We start from the raw sequence: 19144 nt of genomic DNA on the forward strand, positions 1-19144 counted from the left end.
GTGTATATTGTTGTCGAGTGTGGCACTCGGCAAAATAGCTCTTTACCGAATATCTGACTTTTAGTCCTCAACAAAGAAAGTTACACTCGGCAAAGGACGTGATTTGTCCAAAGAACGCTTGCAACGGTTTGGTGCCAACTTTCCGATACCTACGCCTAGGTAGCCTTTATATCAGCAGCCAAGAGCCCAAGACCCAGGTGAAGCTGCACGTACAAGACTTGCATTGTGCAACTAACAAAGAGCACACGCTCAAGAGACAAGTGAGATGCGAAGGCTAGAGGCGGTCCTTGCTGCATGGCCTTGCGCCATTGCCACGGTGGTGCTGCTAGCTCTCGCGACGGGAGTGGCTGCGGCCAACGAAGCGAAGCATGACGTGGGCGGCGGCGTCTCGAAGATCGGCACCACCGCAGCACCATCGTCGACCATCGTCAACGTCACCGCGATCTGCCTGACGACGCCGTACCCGAGTGCGTGCGAGACGGCGCTCTCGTCGTCGCCGGCGCCGCCGGGCGGCTCATCATCATCCAGCAGCAGGGCCGACGACCCGTTCGCAGCGTCCGTGCAGTACGCGATGGCCCGGGCCGCGTCGGCGCGCGTGGTGGCGCGGAACCTCTCGGCCGCGCGTCGTCCCCGCGGCGCGCCGCCGGGCGTGCAGGACTGCGCCGAGCTGCTCGACATCAGCCTGGACCAGCTGGGCGACGCGCTCGCCGTGGCGGCCGCGGGCGCAGGGGGCGCGGCGGGCGACGTGGACGGGGTCACCACGTGGCTCAGCGCCGCGCTAACGAACCAGGCCACTTGCGCGGACAGCCTCGTGGCAGACCCGGCCTCCGCGGGGCGCGAGGCCGTGCGCGCGCGCGTCTCCGCGCTCACCCAGTTCATCGCCACCGCGCTGGCTCTGCACGTCAACAAGTTAAAGGCTCACGATAGCAGCCGCGGCGGCTCACCGTCCGGCTCGCCACCCACACCGCCGACGCCAGCGGCGGCGGCGTTCCCGTCCTGGGTGACCCAGCAGGACCGGAACCTCCTGGAGTCGTCGTCCCCGGCGGCAGCGATTGGCGCCATCGTGGCGGACGCAGTGGTCGCGCTGGACGGCAGCGGGACGCACCGGAGCATCAACGAGGCGATCGCGGCCGTGACCGCGGGGAACGGCAGCGGCGGCGGAGGAAGGAAGGTAATACACGTGAAGGCCGGGCGGTACGAGGAGAGCGTGACCATCTCGAGCAAGCAGAAGAACGTGATGCTGATGGGCGAGGGCAAGGGGAAGAGCGTCATCGTCGGCCACAAGAGCGCCGGCGAGGGCTACACTACCTACGCCTCCGCCACCGTCGGTACGTGCTCTACGCGTCTGCATTATTCATCTTCTCTTGCACAAAAGCTACACGTACGCCTAGCGCTTGCATTTTGGAACCTTTTCACGTGTGGAATAAAGTGATTTGTTGGACTAGGGAGGAGAGTGAATTTAATCTTCAGTCTGCACTCTGCAATGTAAAAAGCTTAATAAGCTCCTAAAATGGTAGGGTTTACAGCTATTCTTTGCACTACAGGCCTACAGTTAGCTATATATAGATGCAAGTGGCAAAGCAAAGCGAAAGATGCGTTTGGTTCGATTTGATCGTTTGTTGCCTACACATTTCCATGCTCTCTTCTGTTGCCATCTCATCTATATACACCTGTGTAGCACACCAAGACCTGTACGAAGCATCAATGCATGGTTCATGTGGTTGCACCATGCATGCATGGGCACCGTCAAATGCAGCGTCGACAGCGACGTTCACTTGCCATGTCGCCCCCACTCGTCTTCACCCCTTTTTCTCCTTTGTGTTGTGCTTGACAGTGCACTCCCATTGTTGTCTTCTACACATTCTACTAGTAGTAACACTAACACCTTTCATGATCTCATCTCTCTGCGTGTATACGTGTGTGGTACAGCTGCGATGGGGTCGGGCTTCATCGCCAAGGGCCTGACGATCGTGAACAGCGCGGGGCCAGGGAAGGGCCAGGCGGTGGCGCTGCGCGTCGGCGGCGACCTCTCGGTGGTGTACCAGTGCGGCATCCAGGCGTACCAGGACACGCTCTACGTCCACTCGGGCCGCCAGTTCTACGCGGCCTCCGACATCGCCGGCACGGTGGACTTCGTCTTCGGCAACGCGGCCGTGGTGCTGCAGAGCTGCAACATCCAGGCGCGGAGGCCGAGCCCCGGGCAGGAGGACACGGTGACGGCGCAGGGCCGGACGGACCCGAACCAGAACACCGGCATCTCCATCCACCGGTGCAGGGTCACCGGCGCGCCGGACCTCGGCGGCACGCCGGTCTACCTGGGCCGGCCGTGGCAGAGGTACTCGCGGACCGTCGTGATGGAGACCTTCCTCGACCGGTCAGTCGCGCCGGCCGGGTGGCTCGAGTGGTCGGGGCAGTTCGCTCTCAGCACATTGTACTACGGGGAGTACGGGAACACCGGGCCTGGTGCCGGGACCAGCCGGCGTGTGACGTGGCCCGGAGTGCACACGTCACTGTCCAGGTCGGATGCCGCGAGGTTTACCGTGGCGGAGTTCATCCTGGGAGACGCGTGGTTGGGTGGCACTGGAGTCAGCTATATTTCAGGACTGTGAGGTTGTCTGTTCGTCCCTATATGTATTCGGTGTCTGGGGACCGATTAACTTAGGTCGGATGAACCAATTTTATAATGAACAAATAAAAGATGAAAATGCCACCTAGCATGGGCCATAGTTGATTTTGGTGGTTGAATTATTAGAACATGATTAAATGGATTAATATCGATTGCTAGTATAAAATGTACAGTTCATTCAGATGCAAAGATGGATTGGACTTAGATAACATGAAAATAACACCTTAAGGAAGACAAAGGAGCACTGTTGGAGATCATAGTCCAGTGCATCAAGTAGAAGAAGCCTGGATGGGAAGACATGAAGAAACAGAGTTTGTAAGGAAAATGGACCATTGGTCTATTTACTTTAGATTTTGGTGTTTGATGATCAACAAGACTAAATTGAACTAATGTGTTTGCGAGTGTTAGTTTTATAGTCCAATAGGTTGCAAACGTGACTTGGATGAAGGCGACGTGATGATCCGATGATTAATACCTCAAGCAAGACCCTAGAAGCACAATAGAAGACCCAAGAAACCAAACAAAGTCCAAACACGAAGATAGGAACCAAGCCGGACCCAAGATCGCGAAGAAACGAGCCCGGTAGAGGTGACCGGACGCGGCCCTTATGAGGACCGAACGCGTTCGATCAGTTGGCCAGCAACAGCAGGCGTCAGCAGCAACAACCGGACGCTGAGCGAGGCAGTGACCGGACGCACGGACTTCATTGTTCATCGCTGCGACAATAACTCAGTGAGGACCGGACGCAGCAGCTGTGGACGACCGGACGCGCCAGGCAGTGGCGTCTGATCGAGTCTAGAGAGGTTCCAGAGCGGCGAAACATCGACCGGACGCGTCAGATGGTAAGCGACCGGACTCGCCAGAGAGTTCGATCAACAGTGAGCGCCAACAGTCGGCTTCAATGGTTGGGACGACCGGACGCGTCCGATCAGGACGACCGCGTGTCCGGTCAAAGGCAGAAAGCTGGATTTCGTCCCCAATGGCTACTTTCTTTGTGGGATTTATAAATACACCCCCAACTAGCCAATTGAGGTGAGGAGACTTGAGAAAACATACCAAGGGTATTGATACACCATTTTAGTGATCTTCACTTGCATAGTGCTTAGCGATTCGTTAGGTGATTAGCGTAGGTGCTTTACGAAGTGCTTAGGTTGATTAGACCACCTCTTATGCGCTTGCTCTAGGTTTATGCCTAGTGTCTAGTGAGGTTTGCACACCTCTTATCACTTGGTGCTTGTGCGCACCATTGTTGTACATCGGAGGGGCTTGTAGTCTTGCGAGATCACACCAACCGCATTTGTGGTGTGGCCACCACCGTGTATCGAAGGGAACAAGGCCTGCGACGGTTCGACCAGAAGCCTGATAGTAAAGACGGCGGGGAGCGGTCCGGGAGAGGCTTGCCAGAAGGCACACCAGAGACCCACTTGTGCGTGGGGAAGGCCCGGGGCTATCCATGGTGTTACCCGATCGGGAGCTTGGCCCTTGCGAGGGATTCCTTGCGAGGGGCTCCAACGAAAACTAGGGGGAAGCTTGAACGCTTCTCAATACCTCAGTAAAAATACTAGAGTCGTTGGTGGGAGTTTGCATCTCTTCCTCATCTTTACCTTCCGCATTTACATTATTACCTAGGTTGTGTGCTTTACTTTCCTAGCTTAGTTGATAGGCTAGTTGATAGGGTTGGAACCTAGGTTGCAAGACTCTTTTGCGGTAGAGATAGCAACACATTAGCAAAACCGTATTTACACATTTAGATAGATTACTTTCTTGCATAGGTGAAAGCTCTAGTTTGGTTTTGGTGAATTGATGAAACCCTAAGTGCTAACCTAGTTTATCAAAGTGATTATGAGATAGGTAGCACTACTCCAAGTGATGAAGCAATGGTGAAAATCATGATGATGGTGATGGCATGGTGATGATCAAATGCTTGGACATGGAAAAGAAGAAAGAGAAAAACAAAAAGCTCAAGGTAAATGTAAAACTTGATAGGAGCTTTTTCGTTTTGGTGATCGAGACACTTAGTGAGTGTGATCACATCTAGGATCGATAGTCGTACTATTAAGATGGGTGAAACTTGTATCGAAATGCGGTTATCAAAGTGCCACTAGATGCTCTAACTCATTGCATATGCATTTAGGATCTAGTGGAGTGCTAATACCCTTGAAAACATTTGTGAAAATATACTAACACATATGCACAAGGTGATACACTTGGTGGTTGGCACATTTAAGCAAGGGTAAAAAAGATAGAGTTGAAAAGGAGTTAGTCGCGCTAGTCACAGAGTGACCGGACATGTCCAAAATTGGGATCGGACCCGTCCGGTATTTTATCCAGTCTTGGGGTAGTCAGACAGAAGTGACCGGATACGTCCGAAATCAGGACCGAACGTGTCCGATATTTGGACCCGAGGTGAGCGACTAAGTGAAAGTGACCGAACTCTGACTCAGTGGAGTGACCGGACGCTGACAAGTTACTATTTAGCGTTAGGTCAAAGTGATATAGCCCGATGCAGGATTGCAGAGAGCGACCAGACGCGTCTGGTCGCCACACCGGACGCGTCCGATGTGAACCAGCAAGTCTTGGGTTTTCAGCGCAATAATTCATCGGACGCTAGGAGCGTCCGATCCGATGTGATCGAACGCGTTCGGTCATCCCAAAGCGGTTCTAGGAGCTCTCTGGACTCGACCTAACGCTGCGTCTTCCAGGTCCGGTCGTTTTCTAACAGTGCGTCCGATCATGTAGTATTACTGTGCGCAGACATAGTTGTAGGGTGCCAATGGCTAAACAATTTGAAAGGGACACATGGTGGTCAGGCAGCGACTGGACATGTTTGGTCAACACACCAGATGCGTCCAATGCACATGACCTGCGCGTCCTATCGTCCCACAGTCAGCCCAATAATTGAGCCAACGGCTTTATTCTTTGGGGGTGTCTATAAATATCATTTAGCCGGCTCTAGCTCACTCTCTTGGCCATTTGCATTGACATAACAACCTTGTGAGCTTAGCCAAAGCCCTCCCACTCATCTCCATCTTTGATTCATCATCTTTGTGAGATTGGGAGAGAAACCAAGTTTATTGCTTGAGTGTTTACATCTAGAGGCACTTGGTATTCATGTTTTGCTACAAGTTTAGCTTGTTACTCTTGGTGGTTGCCACCACCTAGATGGCTTGGAGCAGCGAGGATCATTGAGCGGAGGTTGGTGATTGTCTCTGGCTCCGATCGTGGTGATTGTGAGAGGTTCTTGACCTTTCCCCGGGGGAGAGCCAAAAGGTACTCTAGTAAATTGCTCGTGGCTTGTGTGATCCTCATCTTGTGTTGGTTGTGTGGCACCCTATTGAGGGTTTGGCATGTGATGCCAATTAGCGCGTGAACCTTCAAGTGAGTGAATCGCCACAACAGGGACTAGCTTGCCGGCAAGCAAGTGAACCTCAGAGAAAAAAATCATTGTGTCTTGATTGTCTCCTTGGTATTCATTGGTATTCACTCATTGGTCACTTGCCACGACAGTATACCTCTCTACTATAACACCCCGGTGTTATGCCAGCATTTAGGCACTGCAAATCATGCATATCATGCATCATCAAGCATCCTAATCATACATGCCTAATCATGTAAATAATAACTGAAACACTGCTTCGAAACATACGAAACATGCTCGTGAAACATGAATGTTGCATACACTTGTTTAGGGTTGTTTTTGCCCAAAGTATGCTTGCTAGGATTAGTAAAACATGTTTGGCTATGATTGTAAATCATCTAGAATTGTTTAGCACAATTTTTGGAGCAAGGTTTGTATTTAAATTATTGCCAAATTTTGCTTTAAAAATAATTCTCCAAAATTAGGGTTTTGAAGTAATATTGAGTTTAATTTGGTAATCAAAATCTATTTGGAATTTGACTTTGGTCATAAAAGCAAAGTTGTAGATATTGAAAAATGGAACAAATTTCATTTTTACACCAATTTGTGAAAATGCTTTTAAATGGCTCAAAAATGGGAATTTAATTCTGTTTATTTGAGAAATAAAAAGAAAAATTTTTCATTTTCGCTTAACAGGCCGCCGCTCCGCTTCCCGGCCCACGGCCGAAGCCGGCCTGGCCTGCATCCCCTCCTGCCGCGCGTTTCTCCCTGGCCAGCAGCGCTTCGCCGGCCCAGGCCCACGCCGTGGCCGCTCCCGCGCGCAGACGCGCCCGCCTTCCCCGCCTGCCCGGCCGCCACGCGGCGCCGTACACCGGCGGCGAGGGGCGGTGCCTGCTCCGACCGGCCGCGCCCCGCCTTCAAAGCGGTCCGAGCGCTGCGCACGCCACCCCACTCCGCCATTTCACTTCGCCACCCTCCCTGCCTCTCGCTCCGCAGCAGCAGCAGCGCCCGAGCTGCCAAGCTCGCCGACGCGCTCCGCCGGCGTCGAGCTCCCGCACCACCGCACCATCCCTCGATTCACGCCGCCAGCAGTTCCGCCTCGTCAATCTCCGTCGCTTGCGCTCGCTCGCGGCTGCCGTCGTCGAGGTGAGGGCCGAACTTGGCGCCTCCTTCCTCTCCGGCGAAGCATGCTGCCGTGGCCACGCGGACCGCCACGCCGTCGGGCCAGCTCCTCTCTGTCAGTCGGTGCGGCTCAGCATGTTGAGCACGCTGGCACCACCCGCGCCACGGAGGGGCTCGCCGCCGGTGAGCACCGGCCGGCGGAGCACCTCCCCTGCCCCCGGGTCGCTGACCCGCAGGGCCCAGCCGCAGTGGCTGGCGAAGGCCCCGGGTGGCTGGCCAGTGGGCCGGTTGACCCGCTGGGTCCCGCCTGTCTGTCTCTCTGGCGCGGGTTTTGGGTGAAGAACCGGGTGGATCTAGCAGATTTGAGCATGAAGTTTAAAAGGATTTCAAAAATGATTTTTCAGATTTCTATTTAAATGCTTTGGAAAATGTTTGTGTACTCCTTTTGGCTCCAAATTTGTTGAAACAAATTTTGTTGTGTTCCTTGTCACCAGATCTACATGATAAAATTTTTGCATGTCATTTTTGATATACTTTTCTGTAGAGCTTTATTTAATCCTTGATATTGCTGATAACTTGAAAAATGTGTAGAAAAACCTATAGGCTTCAGAAAAATATGATTCCAAGTTTGTTAATCTTCTTATGTAATGTACTTCCTAGGAAAAATATGTGTCATGCATGTACTGTAGAAAAATTATGAGGTGTAGTTCAAGTGCCTTTAATGGCTGATTTTTGTTATTTTAGCTAGAGAGCAAACTTTGTATAAAACATGCATGTGATAATTTTTGTACAGTGATTGTATGCTATGAAGATCATAGGAAAAATGCTAACTCTGTTGTTTGACACTTTTCACAGTACAAAGTATTTTCATGTTCATAATCATGCCATAGCTTGTTATTTTTGTGTAGGCTAATCCACTCATTCAAATACCATGAAAATCTGATAGTAGACTACTTAGGGTAGTACTGTGCTATGGTAATTTTCTAAGATTTTTCTAAGCAATAAAAATAGATGTTGCTATTCAAACCTATTATTAATTAGGGTTTAATCAAGTGTTGCTTTATGTGTGATTAAGAAATTAGTGAAGCTTTGGTGTATCTTTGAAGCATTTAATAAGATGTGTTGACTTAACATATTAGTAGTAGAAGAGAATGCAGTAGATGACATGTGCTTGTAGTATATGTTCTTGGATGATGTTGACTACCTTGCATTCAAGCATATCCCTTGTATTCATCTCATCCGATGCACCGATTGCATAAGCACTTACGCACATTGCATCATACAGGATCGCAAACCGAGAACCCAGTCGTCATACCCGAGGAGCCCGAGGAGCAGCTCGAGGTGCAGCCGCAGGAAGTGCCCGAAGCCGACGAGGAGGACGTTGAGGAACTTCCGGAGTGCCCCGATCACCGCCCGAGCTCCTTCGAGAGAGGCAAGCCCCGGAGCATTTTTCTCCCGGTTTGCAATTATTAATTAAATGCTTTACTTTAATTGATGCATTACGTTCAGGAGTTGTTTGCAACCGCTGCTGCATTATACCTTGTCTACCTTTGTTATACTATATCCTTGTTACCCTGGTATCCGCAGTCGAGTCAATGCTTAGCTGGCTTAGACCGGTAGAAGTCGGGTGATTTCCTGTCACCTGCGAGCTATAGGTGGTTACCTGGATCTGCTTGGATGACTATGAAGTCATGGTATAACTAAGTGTTAAATGAAGTTGAGACCGGACGGAGACTTATAGAGTTTTGGACTGTAGTGCTTTCCGTCTGTGTCGATTAAGGACCGACCGTTGTTGGGCCTCGAGTCATGTTGAACGCATGCCTTACATTTAGCTGGCCGATAAAGTACCTTCTGACCGCGAAGCTGGGAGATTATTCGGGCCGAGTAGATTGCCCGCAGCGCACTGTGCCGGAGCAGGTGTGGTAGGACACGGGGGCGAGATGATAAGACCAAAGTGCAGTCGGTCGGCCCCCGGGTACATGTGGTTCCTGGCAAACTCGAGATACCTAGATAGTTGACTCGGTGATCAATACCTCACTTTAGCGGGTGAGTGAGGTTTGTGTAAGGAATAAATCACCAGCTGGTTAGGAATCGATTCGAATCGCCATCGCTCCTGGATAGTGAGCACTTGACTTGAGTGACTTCATCGTAGTAATGTTGATGGAACACTTGGACAGTTATAATGAATATGACATTATGGAAGTTGTTTAATGATCATTGGTTATCGTTATCTGCTTAATCACATGTTTGCTCTAGTATAGGTGCAAATCTAGTCGACAGGTTAATAACAATTAACTTGACAATAATGCTTTTGAAAAGGGGTCTTGAAATGCTAAAAATGCTTCTTTTTGCAAATGAGTCAGCTACCCTACTATAAAGCCCTTCATAATCCTTGGTGTCACTTATTTTCGGTTATGTCGGGTAAGTCTAGCTGAGTACCTTCTCGTACTCAGGGTTTTATTCCCACTTGTTGCAGATGGGCAGATGTATTACGGCTACTGTATCAACTGCCTTTATCCTGCGATGGGTGATGCTTAGGACCATGGGCATGGTCATTCCTTACGTCTCAGTCTGATGCTTTTGTTGGAGATGATCATTCGCTGGCACTGTATTTGAACTCCGTGTGAGTGTGTGTGGTTTGAACAAATGGCTTCCGCTACTTTTATTCGAACTTGTTTTGTAATAACTATGTTTAAACTCTGATGTATCTGAGATGCAAACTTTTATGTAATATGTGATGGTGACCGCTAAACTTATTACGATCTTGGCTGGAATGGAAGTTGGTTTGAAATCCTTCATGATTTCACGGACTACCGGGTTATACGGGCTTAAGTTTGCTAAATCGTCTGCTCTGGCGGATGATTTTCTTACTTAATTTCGTATAATTGGTCGGTTCTGTTACAGCTGGCATCAGAGCATGGTTTAGCGTGTTACTGTTCACAAGTGTATTTAAAACAAAAAGGCATTTGAAAAACGTGATTTCCAAACTATAAAGTGTGCCAGTGGTCATATCCTTTATGCCCAGTTAAGGACTTTAGGTGGCTTAATTAAGTACTGACTTGGGGTTCTTGCATCATATTTCTCTTTCGTCGCTCATACGGCGTGCTATTGTATGAGTGCCACTTGTTTGAGTGGTAGTGTATGGATCAATTGCCTCTACGCCTCGGTAAGTGTGAGTTGTGAGAGCATGATCGGATACACCGCCGATCTAGGGTGAATGCTTATATGATGCTGGAGTAATTACATGTTCTACGCATGTTTTACAAAGGTATCTCATGTGTGGGTCTTCCGTCTGTTGAGGCGATGCCGTCAATAGGACGATGGTTCGGGTAGTTACTACCGTTGTACACGTATCTGGGGATTCGTGTAGAGCGTGTAGATAAAATTTACTGCTTTTATGCATTCATTGGGAATTGGGCTGAAATGAATCTTCTGCAGGTACATAACAATGCTATCGTGTAGAACGTATTAGCTACGTATTTGAGAGATCGTTTGTATGCCACCGAATTCGTCGTTAGAAATTATTCATTTCATAAGTTTGTGAGAACGTACGGCACGTACATACATCATATTACTTGTGCATTTCATTCATGTCATGCATTCCTCCCCTTATAAATTGATTATCTCATTTTGATAAAAGTTGTATCACCTAAAATATGTTTCCACGAGGTAATAAAAGAACTTTTGCTACAGATGGCCCGCACGAAGCAAACCGCCCGTAAGTCCACCGGAGGAAGAGCACCTCGACGTCCGTTGGCCCTGAGGGAGCACCGCACCACGGACACCTTCTTGAGCGAGTTTGGCATGCCGACTTTGCTTTGGAGAGTGCTCCATGATGTGGGGTACCCAGAGGGTCAAGAACCGGTGTACTCTTGGAATGAGAGCCAGTTAGCAGAGGATGGACTTGTAGTGGTAGAGATCACGGTTCCTGCTCTCGGTGATGCTCCTAGATTGGGATGGTTGGCACTTGGAGTTTGAGGGTCGCACTCCTGCTGAGGGTGCAGAGGGAGCAGCTTTCCGTGTCATCAGGGATATCATGAGCAGATTTCCTAGTGAGCTTGCAGCAGCTCTAGCTGGCACCTTTCCTAGGGATGATCCTCGTGATGCCATTTGGGTTCAGCCTCAGGGAAGTGCCTTGGTCAGAGGCCCAGCTGAGGGACAGGCTAGCGACAACCATTCTATGAGTGCTATGTTCGCCGCCATCAGAGCGTATGAGGGTCTCGAGAGTACCTACTGGACTTTGACTGGCTTGCATGGTCAGGATAAGCTCAAGGGGAGAAAGCAGAAGAAGAGACAGGCACGTGCTATAGCTAGCTTGCAGGAGCAGTTAGCTGATATGAACTTACAGTGGAACCAGGCGGTTGAGAGAGGTGATAGAGCTATGCAGCGGGTGCATATGTTGACTCAAGCCAACAACAATGCAGACCGCATGATTGGACAGTTGGTTCAGGAAAGGAATGAAGCCTGGGACGAGAGGGACCTTCTGCTGCAGAGGGTCGATGAGCTAGAGGAATACAACGGCAACCTGCACGAGGAGTTTCACGCGCTCTACAATGGGGTTGGCCCATATGCTCCACCAGACGCCGCTGGCATGGACATCGACGACGACAACGAGGACGAGCCTGTAGTTTCACCTGGGGGCGATGGTGACGTCTCCGATCCCGACGATGGCCCCGAGGAGTAGGCTAGTTGCCTTGCGCTAGTATCTAGGTCCTGTCGCGATGACCTTTCTTTTGTTGGCATGTAACCTAATGTATTTTGCTTCGAACTTATGAGACTTGGCATGTGGTTGGAACTTGATTAAGAATGCGATATCTGAACGCATAAAAGTCCAGTGTATGTATGCTGGCAATTTGGTTGTATGGACGCGATGTTTGCTGTTGAAGTAATTTGATTAAGTGATGTTGTTTTAATTGGGATGCGATTGTTGTGCCTCTGTTTTATTGTATGAATTTATTCTCTCCAGTAAATTCAGTACGGCATAATTTTTCCTTCACTCGCAATTATTACAGCTTCACTCAATCATTACTTGTTGCTGAAATATGCAGATGACAAACACTCGCCGAACCACGTATGAGGCCGCTGAGACCGGTGCTAATGGTGCGGGGACCGGTGGTGGTGGTGGAAACCACGGCAACAACAATGAGCCTCCCCATGAACCGCATTTGCCACCTCCTCCCCCTGTTTACCCCTAGAGATGTTTCTCGCACAGTTGCTCGGGAGTCAGCGCAACGCGGAACAATCCCAGAAGAACATGGAGGATTTTCTGCGTACCATCGCCAACAACGTTCAACGCGGTAACAATCAGGGTGGTGGCATTGGAGTGAACCAATATAGCAGCTTCAAAGATTTTATGGACACCAGGCCGCCAATATTCAAGGAAGCAACAGAACCACTTGATGCTGAAGAATGGATAAACACTATGGAAGATAAATTCCGTGTGTTGAGGATGACTGAGGTATTGAAAACTGAGTATGCTGCACTTCAGTTGCAAGGACCAGCGGGAATGTGGTGGAAGCACCATCGCACAACCTTCCCTCCAAATGCTCAGATTACGTGGAGAGAGTTTGCTGAGGCCTTCCGTGGAGTTTATATTCCACCCGGGCTGACCGAGATGAAGTTGGGAGAGTTCTTGGCGTTAAATCAGGGCACCAAGACCGTGACGCAATATCTGCATGCCTTCAACAACTTGTGTCGTTATGCTCCCGACATGGTTGATACCGATGCTAAGAGAATAGCCAGTTTCAAGAGGGGACTCAATCCAAAAATGATGAAGCATGTGGGTACCAACAGCCGCGTCAGATTCAATGACTTCATCAGCGACTGTCTGAAGCAGGAAAAGAACAACAACGCCAGCACCGCAGCCAAGACTCGCAAGAGAGCCCTTGAAGGTGGTCCGTCCCAAGCTAAGAGCACCTAGTGGGAGGTCGTCCTCCATATCGCCCATCGGCACCTGGCGCTAGGTTCAGGCCACCTCAGCAGAGAAGTTAGAATTTCCGGGACCCCAGAAGCCTTACAAGATGGCAGTACAGCCCAACAAGGCAGCCACAACTGCGGTACAAGGCAGTTCCAAGGGAGCTGTGGGATCTGCCTGGGACAGTGAGGGGACCCTGCTATAACTGTGATCAACCCGGCCACTTCTCGAGGTTTTGTCCGTATCCGCCCAAGAAGAAGCAGCAGACTTATAATGCTAGGGTGCATAGTATGACTGTGGATGAAATTCCTGAGGGAGAGCCCGTCACTGCTGGTAAGTTTCCTGTCAACGAAAACCCTGCAGTTGTTCTCTTTGATTCTGGATCATCGCATTCTTTTATGAGTCAAGCATTTGCACAGAAACATGAACAACTATGCACAGAATTGGGTTATGGTTACCGTATAAGCTCAGCAGGGGCTGATGTTTTGACCAATCGGATGGTTCGAGGGGCAACCCTTGAATTAGGTAGCAGGAAGTTCCGAGTAAACTTGATAGTTATGCCTGGACTAGTTTTGGATGTCATTATAGGGATGAATTGGATGAAGGATTGGGGAGCAGTCATAGATACTGGAAGTCGAGTACTTACCCTTAAGGATCCCCTGGGTGAGGGTACTTTCCAAGTACCATTGCCTCGGAGAACAGACCTTATAAGTGTGACATGTGCTACGGCAGTCATTCCTATTCATCAGATTCCGGTAGTGTGTGAATTTCCGGATGTATTCCCGGATGAGCTACCTGGTCTTCCGCCGGATAGGGAGATTGAGTTTGGAATTGAGTTAATCCCCGGAACAGCTCCGATTTCAAGGAGACCCTATCGGATGCCTCCAGATGAATTAGCTGAGCTGAAGAAGCAACTAGAAGACTTATCGAAAAAGGGGTTTATCTGGCCAAGCAAGTCTGAATGGGGATGTCCCGCCTTGTTTGTGAAGAAGAAGAAAGAGGGCACATTGAGAATGTGCGTAGATTACAGGCCACTCAACGCTGTAACCATAAAGAATAAGTATCCCTTGCCTCATATTGATGTTCTGTTTGACCAGTTAGCCAAGGCCAAGGTGTTCTCAAAAATAGATTTGAGATCCGGTTATCATCAGATCAAGATTAGGCCACAGGATATACCGAAAACTGCATTTTCCACCAGATACGGGTTGTATGAGTATCTTGTCATATCCTTTGGCTTGACAAATGCTCCTGCATACTTTATGTTTTTGATGAATACAGTTTTCATGCCAGAATTGGATAAGTTCGTGGTGGTGTTCATCGATGACATTCTGGTGTACTCCGAGAACGAGAAGGATCATGAAGAGCATCTGAGAATTGTCTTGACCAGACTTAGGGATCATCAACTGTATGCTAAGTTTAGCAAATGTGAATTCTGGTTGAAGAAAGTTCCTTTCCTTGGTCACATTCTGTCAGAAAATGGAGTTTCAGTCGATCCAGGTAAGGTGCAAGAGGTTATGGATTGGAAAGCACCGACCACAGTTCCTGAGATTAGAAGTTTCTTAGGACTAGCCGGTTATTACCGTCGCTTTATACCAGACTTCTCGAAGATTGCCAAACCTGATGACAAGTCTGCTACAGAAGGATCACAAGTTTGTGTGGACAGAGGAGTGTGAAGCAGCTTTCCACACTTTGCGGAAACTGTTGACCACTGCTCCTGTTCTAGCACAACCAGATATCGAGAAACCATTTGATGTGTTTTGCGACGCATCGAAGACTGGATTGGGCTGTGTTCTTATGCAAGAAAGGAGAGTCATTGCTTATGCTTCACGTCAATTGAGAAAGCACGAGGTCAACTATCCAACACATGATCTTGAACTTGCTGCAGTTGTGCATGCCCTAAAAATTTGGAGACATTATCTACTTGGTAATGTGTGCAATATTTTCACGGATCACAAGAGTCTTAAGTACATCTTTACCCAACCAGAGCTGAACATGAGACATCGCTAGATGGTTGGAATTGATCAAGGATTACAACTTGAATGTGCAATATCATCCTAGAAAAGCCAATGTAGTGGCAGATGCTTTGAGCAGAAAGTCACATTACTTGAATGTGCAGCCATTACTTGAAGATGGGTTCGATCTGATGCATCCTGCTGTGTTACATAGTATTCAGATTAGTTGCTCTTTGGAGAGTAAGATAATAGAAGGCTAGAAAACCGACAAGGGAATATTCCACATCAAAGAGAAAATCAAAGAAAAGTCAGTCTCAGCACTTTAAAGAGGATGAACAGGGCATGTTGTGGTTTGACGACCGTCTTGTGGTTCCCAAGGATCGAGAGCTTAGGAATAAACTCATGGATGAAGCTCACCTTTCTAAGCTATCTATCCATCCCGAAAGTAGTAAGATGTATCAAGAACTAAGATCTCGTTATTGGTGGACCAAAATGAAGAAAGAAATTACAGCATATGTTGCCAGATGTGACACATGTTGTCGAGTGAAAGCCATTCATATGAAACCTGCCGGTATGTTGCAACCCTTGTCAGTCCCTAGTTGGAAGTGGGACGATATCAGTATGGATTTTATCTCGGGTTTGCCCACTACTCAAAAAGGACATGATTCGATTTGGGTGATTGTGGATCGTCTTACCAAGACCGCTCATTTCCTACCTGTCAAGACAACTTATCGACCACCTCAATATGCCGAGAAGTATATCACAGAAATTGTGAGGTTGCATGGTATACCAAAGACCATAGTATCTGATAGAGGCTCATAGTTCACTGGCTCACTTTTGGGAACATTTACACAAAGGCTTAGGAACTAGTTTGATTCGTAGTACCTGCTTATCATCCTCAGACAGATGGTCAGACTGAACGAGTGAATGCTATTTTGGAGGATATGTTAAGAGCCTGCGTATTGTCTTCTAAGGGATCATGGGAGTCATGGTTACCATTAGCTGAGTTTTCTTACAATAATAGTTATCAAGAAAGCATCAAGATGGCTCCATTCGAAGCTTTATATGGCAGAAAATGTAGAACACCATTGAATTGGGTCGAGCCTGGAGATAGAAGGTATTATGGCATTGACTTTGTAGAAGAGGCCGAGAAGAAAGTTCATATTATTCAACAAAATATGAAGGCGGCCCAATCGCAGTCAGAAAAGTTATGCAGACAAAGAAGGAGACCCCTTGTGTTTGAAGTTGGTGACTATGTTTATCTGAAGGTCACGCCAATGAAGAAGAAAAGGTTTGGAGTCCGAAGAAAGCTTGCCGCTAGATTCATAGGACCATACAAGATCCTAGAACAAAGAGGTCCGGTAGCCTACAAGTTAGAGTTACCTGAGACAATGAGTACTGTTTTCCCTAGTTTTCCATGTATCACATCTCAAGAAATGTTTGCGTGTTCTGGAGGAAAGAATAGAACCTCGAGGCATCCAACTCAAATCAGATTTGGTGTATCGTGAGCAACCAGTCCGTGTGTTAGACACTAAAGAACATGCTACTCGGAGTAGTGTGGTGAAAACATACAAGATACAGTGGGATCATCATGATGAGGGAGATGCAACTTGGGAAACGGGAGAATATCTACAAAAAGCTTATGAAGATTTTTATAACAAATGGTTCGTAACCCAAATCTCGGGACGAGATTTTTATAAGGGGGGAAGGCTGTAACACCCCGGTGTTATGCCAAGCATTTAGGCACTGCAAATCATGCATATCATGCATCATCAAGCATCCTAATCATACATGCCTAATCATGTAAATAATAACTGAAACACTGCTTCAAAACATACGAAACATGCTCGTGAAACATGAATGTTGCATACACTTGTTTAGGGTTGTTTTTGCCCAAAGTATGCTTGCTAGGATTAGTAAAACATGTTTGGCTATGATTGTAAATCATCTAGAATTGTTTAGCACAATTTTTGGAGCAAGGTTTGTATTTAAATTATTGCCAAATTTTGCTTTAAAAATAATTCTCCAAAATTAGGGTTTTGAAGTAATATTGAGTTTAATTTGGTAATCAAAATCTATTTGGAATTTGACTTTGGTCATAAAAGCAAAGTTGTAGATATTGAAAAATGGAACAAATTTCATTTTTACACCAATTTGTGAAAATGCTTTTAAATGGCTCAAAAATGGGAATTTAATTCTGTTTATTTGAGAAATAAAAAGAAAAATTTTTCATTTTCGCTTAACAGGCCACCACTCCGCTTCCCGGCCCACGGCCGAAGCCGACCTGGCCTGCATCCCCGCCTGCCGTGCATTTCTCCCTGGCCAGCAGCGCTTCGCCGGCCCAGGCCCACGCCGCAACCGCTCCCGCGTGCAGACGCGCCCGCCTTCCCCGCCTGCCCGGCTGCCACGCGGCGCCCGTACACCGGCGGCAAGGGGCGGTGCCTGCTCTGACCGGCCGTGCCCCACCTTCAAAGCGGTCCGAGCGCGCGCACGCCACCCCACTCCACCATTTCACTTCGCCACCCTCCCTGCCTCTCGCTCCACAGTAGCAGCGCCCAAGCTGCCAAGCTCGCCGATGCGCTCCGCCGGCGTTGAGCTCCCGCACCACCACACCATCCCTCGATTCACGCCGCCAGTAGTTCCGCCTCGTCAATCTCCATTGCTTGCGCTCGCTCGCGGCTGCCGTCGTCGAGGTGAGGGCCGAACTTGGCGCCTCCTTCCTCTACGGCGAGCATGCTGCCGTGGCCGCGTGGACCGCCACGCCGTCGGGCCAGCTCCTCTCTGTCAGTCGGTGCGGCTCAGCGTGTTGAGCATGCTGGCACCACCCACGCCACGGAGGGGCTCGCCGCCGGTGAGCACCGGCCGGCGGAGCACCTCCCCTGCCCCCGGGTCGCTGACCCGCAGGGCCCAGCCGCAGTGGCTAGCGAAGGCCCCGGGTGGCTGGCCAGTGGGCCGGTTGACCTGCTGGGTCCCGCCTGTCTGTCTCTCTAGTGCGGGTTTTGGGTGAAGAACCGGGTGGATCTAGCAAATTTGAGCATGAAGTTTAAAAGGATTTAAAAAATGATTTTTCAGATTTCTATTTAAATGCTTTGGAAAATGTTTGTGTACTCCTTTTGGCTCCAAATTTGTTGAAACAAATTTTGTTGTGTTCCTTGTCACCAGATCTACATGATAAAATTTTTGCATGTCATTTTTGATATACTTTTCTGTAGAGCTTCATTTAATCCTTGATATTGCTGATAACTTGAAAAATGTGTAGAAAAACCTATAGGCTTCAGAAAAATATGATTCCAAGTTTGTTAATCTTCTTATGTAATGTACTTCCTAGGAAAAATATGTGTCATGCATGTACTGTAGAAAAATTATGAGGTGTAGTTCAAGTGCCTTTAATGGCTGATTTTTGTTATTTTAGCTAGAGAGCAAACTTTGTATAAAACATGCATGTGATAATTTTTGTACAGTGATTGTATGCTATGAAGATCATAGGAAAAATGCTAACTCTGTTGTTTGAACACTTTTCACAGTACAAAGTATTTTCATGTTCATAATCATGCCATAGCTTGTTATTTTTGTGTAGGCTAATCCACTCATTCAAATACCATGAAAATCTGATAGTAGACTACTTAGGGTAGTACTATGCTATGGTAATTTTCTAAGATTTTTCTAAGCAATAAAAATAGATGTTGCTATTCAAATCTATTATTAATTAGGGTTTAATCAAGTGTTGCTTTATGTGTGATTAAGAAATTAGTGAAGCTTTGGTGTATCTTTGAAGCATTTAATAAGATGTGTTGACTTAACATATTAGTAGTAGAAGAGAATGCAGTAGATGACATGTGCTTGTAGTATATGTTCTTGGATGATGTTGACTACCTTGCATTCAAGCATATCCCTTGTATTCATCTCATCCGATGCACCAATTGCATAAGCACTTACGCACATTGCATCATACAGGATCGCAAACCGAGAACCCTAGTCGTCATACCCGAGGAGCCCGAGGAGCAGCTCGAGGTGCAGCCGCAGGAAGTGCCCGAAGCCGACGAGGAGGACATTGAGGAACTTCCGGAGTGCCCCGATCACCGCCCGAGCTCCTTCGAGAGAGGCAAGCCCCGGAGCATTTTTCTTCCCGGTTTGCAATTATTAATTAAATGCTTTACTTTAATTGATGCATT

At 48.2% G+C, this 19144-nt stretch overlaps 1 protein-coding gene across 1 annotated transcript; it reads left to right on the forward strand.

The window, feature by feature from the left end:
• Nucleotides 1-265: 265 nt before the first annotated feature.
• LOC136481727 (probable pectinesterase/pectinesterase inhibitor 35) lies at nucleotides 266-2630 on the forward strand. Its single transcript, XM_066479039.1, has 2 exons — nucleotides 266-1328; nucleotides 1930-2630. The coding sequence occupies exons 1-2, from the start codon at nucleotides 266-268 to the stop codon at nucleotides 2607-2609; spliced, it is 1743 nt and encodes a 580-aa protein (XP_066335136.1). The 3' UTR covers nucleotides 2610-2630.
• Nucleotides 2631-19144: the final 16514 nt, after the last annotated feature.

This window comes from Miscanthus floridulus, chromosome 9 (genome assembly GCF_019320115.1).
Source record: "Miscanthus floridulus cultivar M001 chromosome 9, ASM1932011v1, whole genome shotgun sequence".
Classification (NCBI taxonomy): Eukaryota; Viridiplantae; Streptophyta; class Magnoliopsida; order Poales; family Poaceae; genus Miscanthus; species Miscanthus floridulus.

What these genes read in the sequence shown, in the direction of transcription:
- LOC136481727 (XM_066479039.1), top strand. Translation starts at nt 266, where the DNA reads ATGCGAAGGCTAGAGGCGGTCCTTGCTGCATGGCCTTGCGCCATTGCC. An exon ending in CTACGCCTCCGCCACCGTCG is followed by an intron (nt 1,329 to 1,929) that starts GTACGTGCTCTA and finishes TGTGTGGTACAG; the next exon opens with CTGCGATGGGGTCGGGCTTC.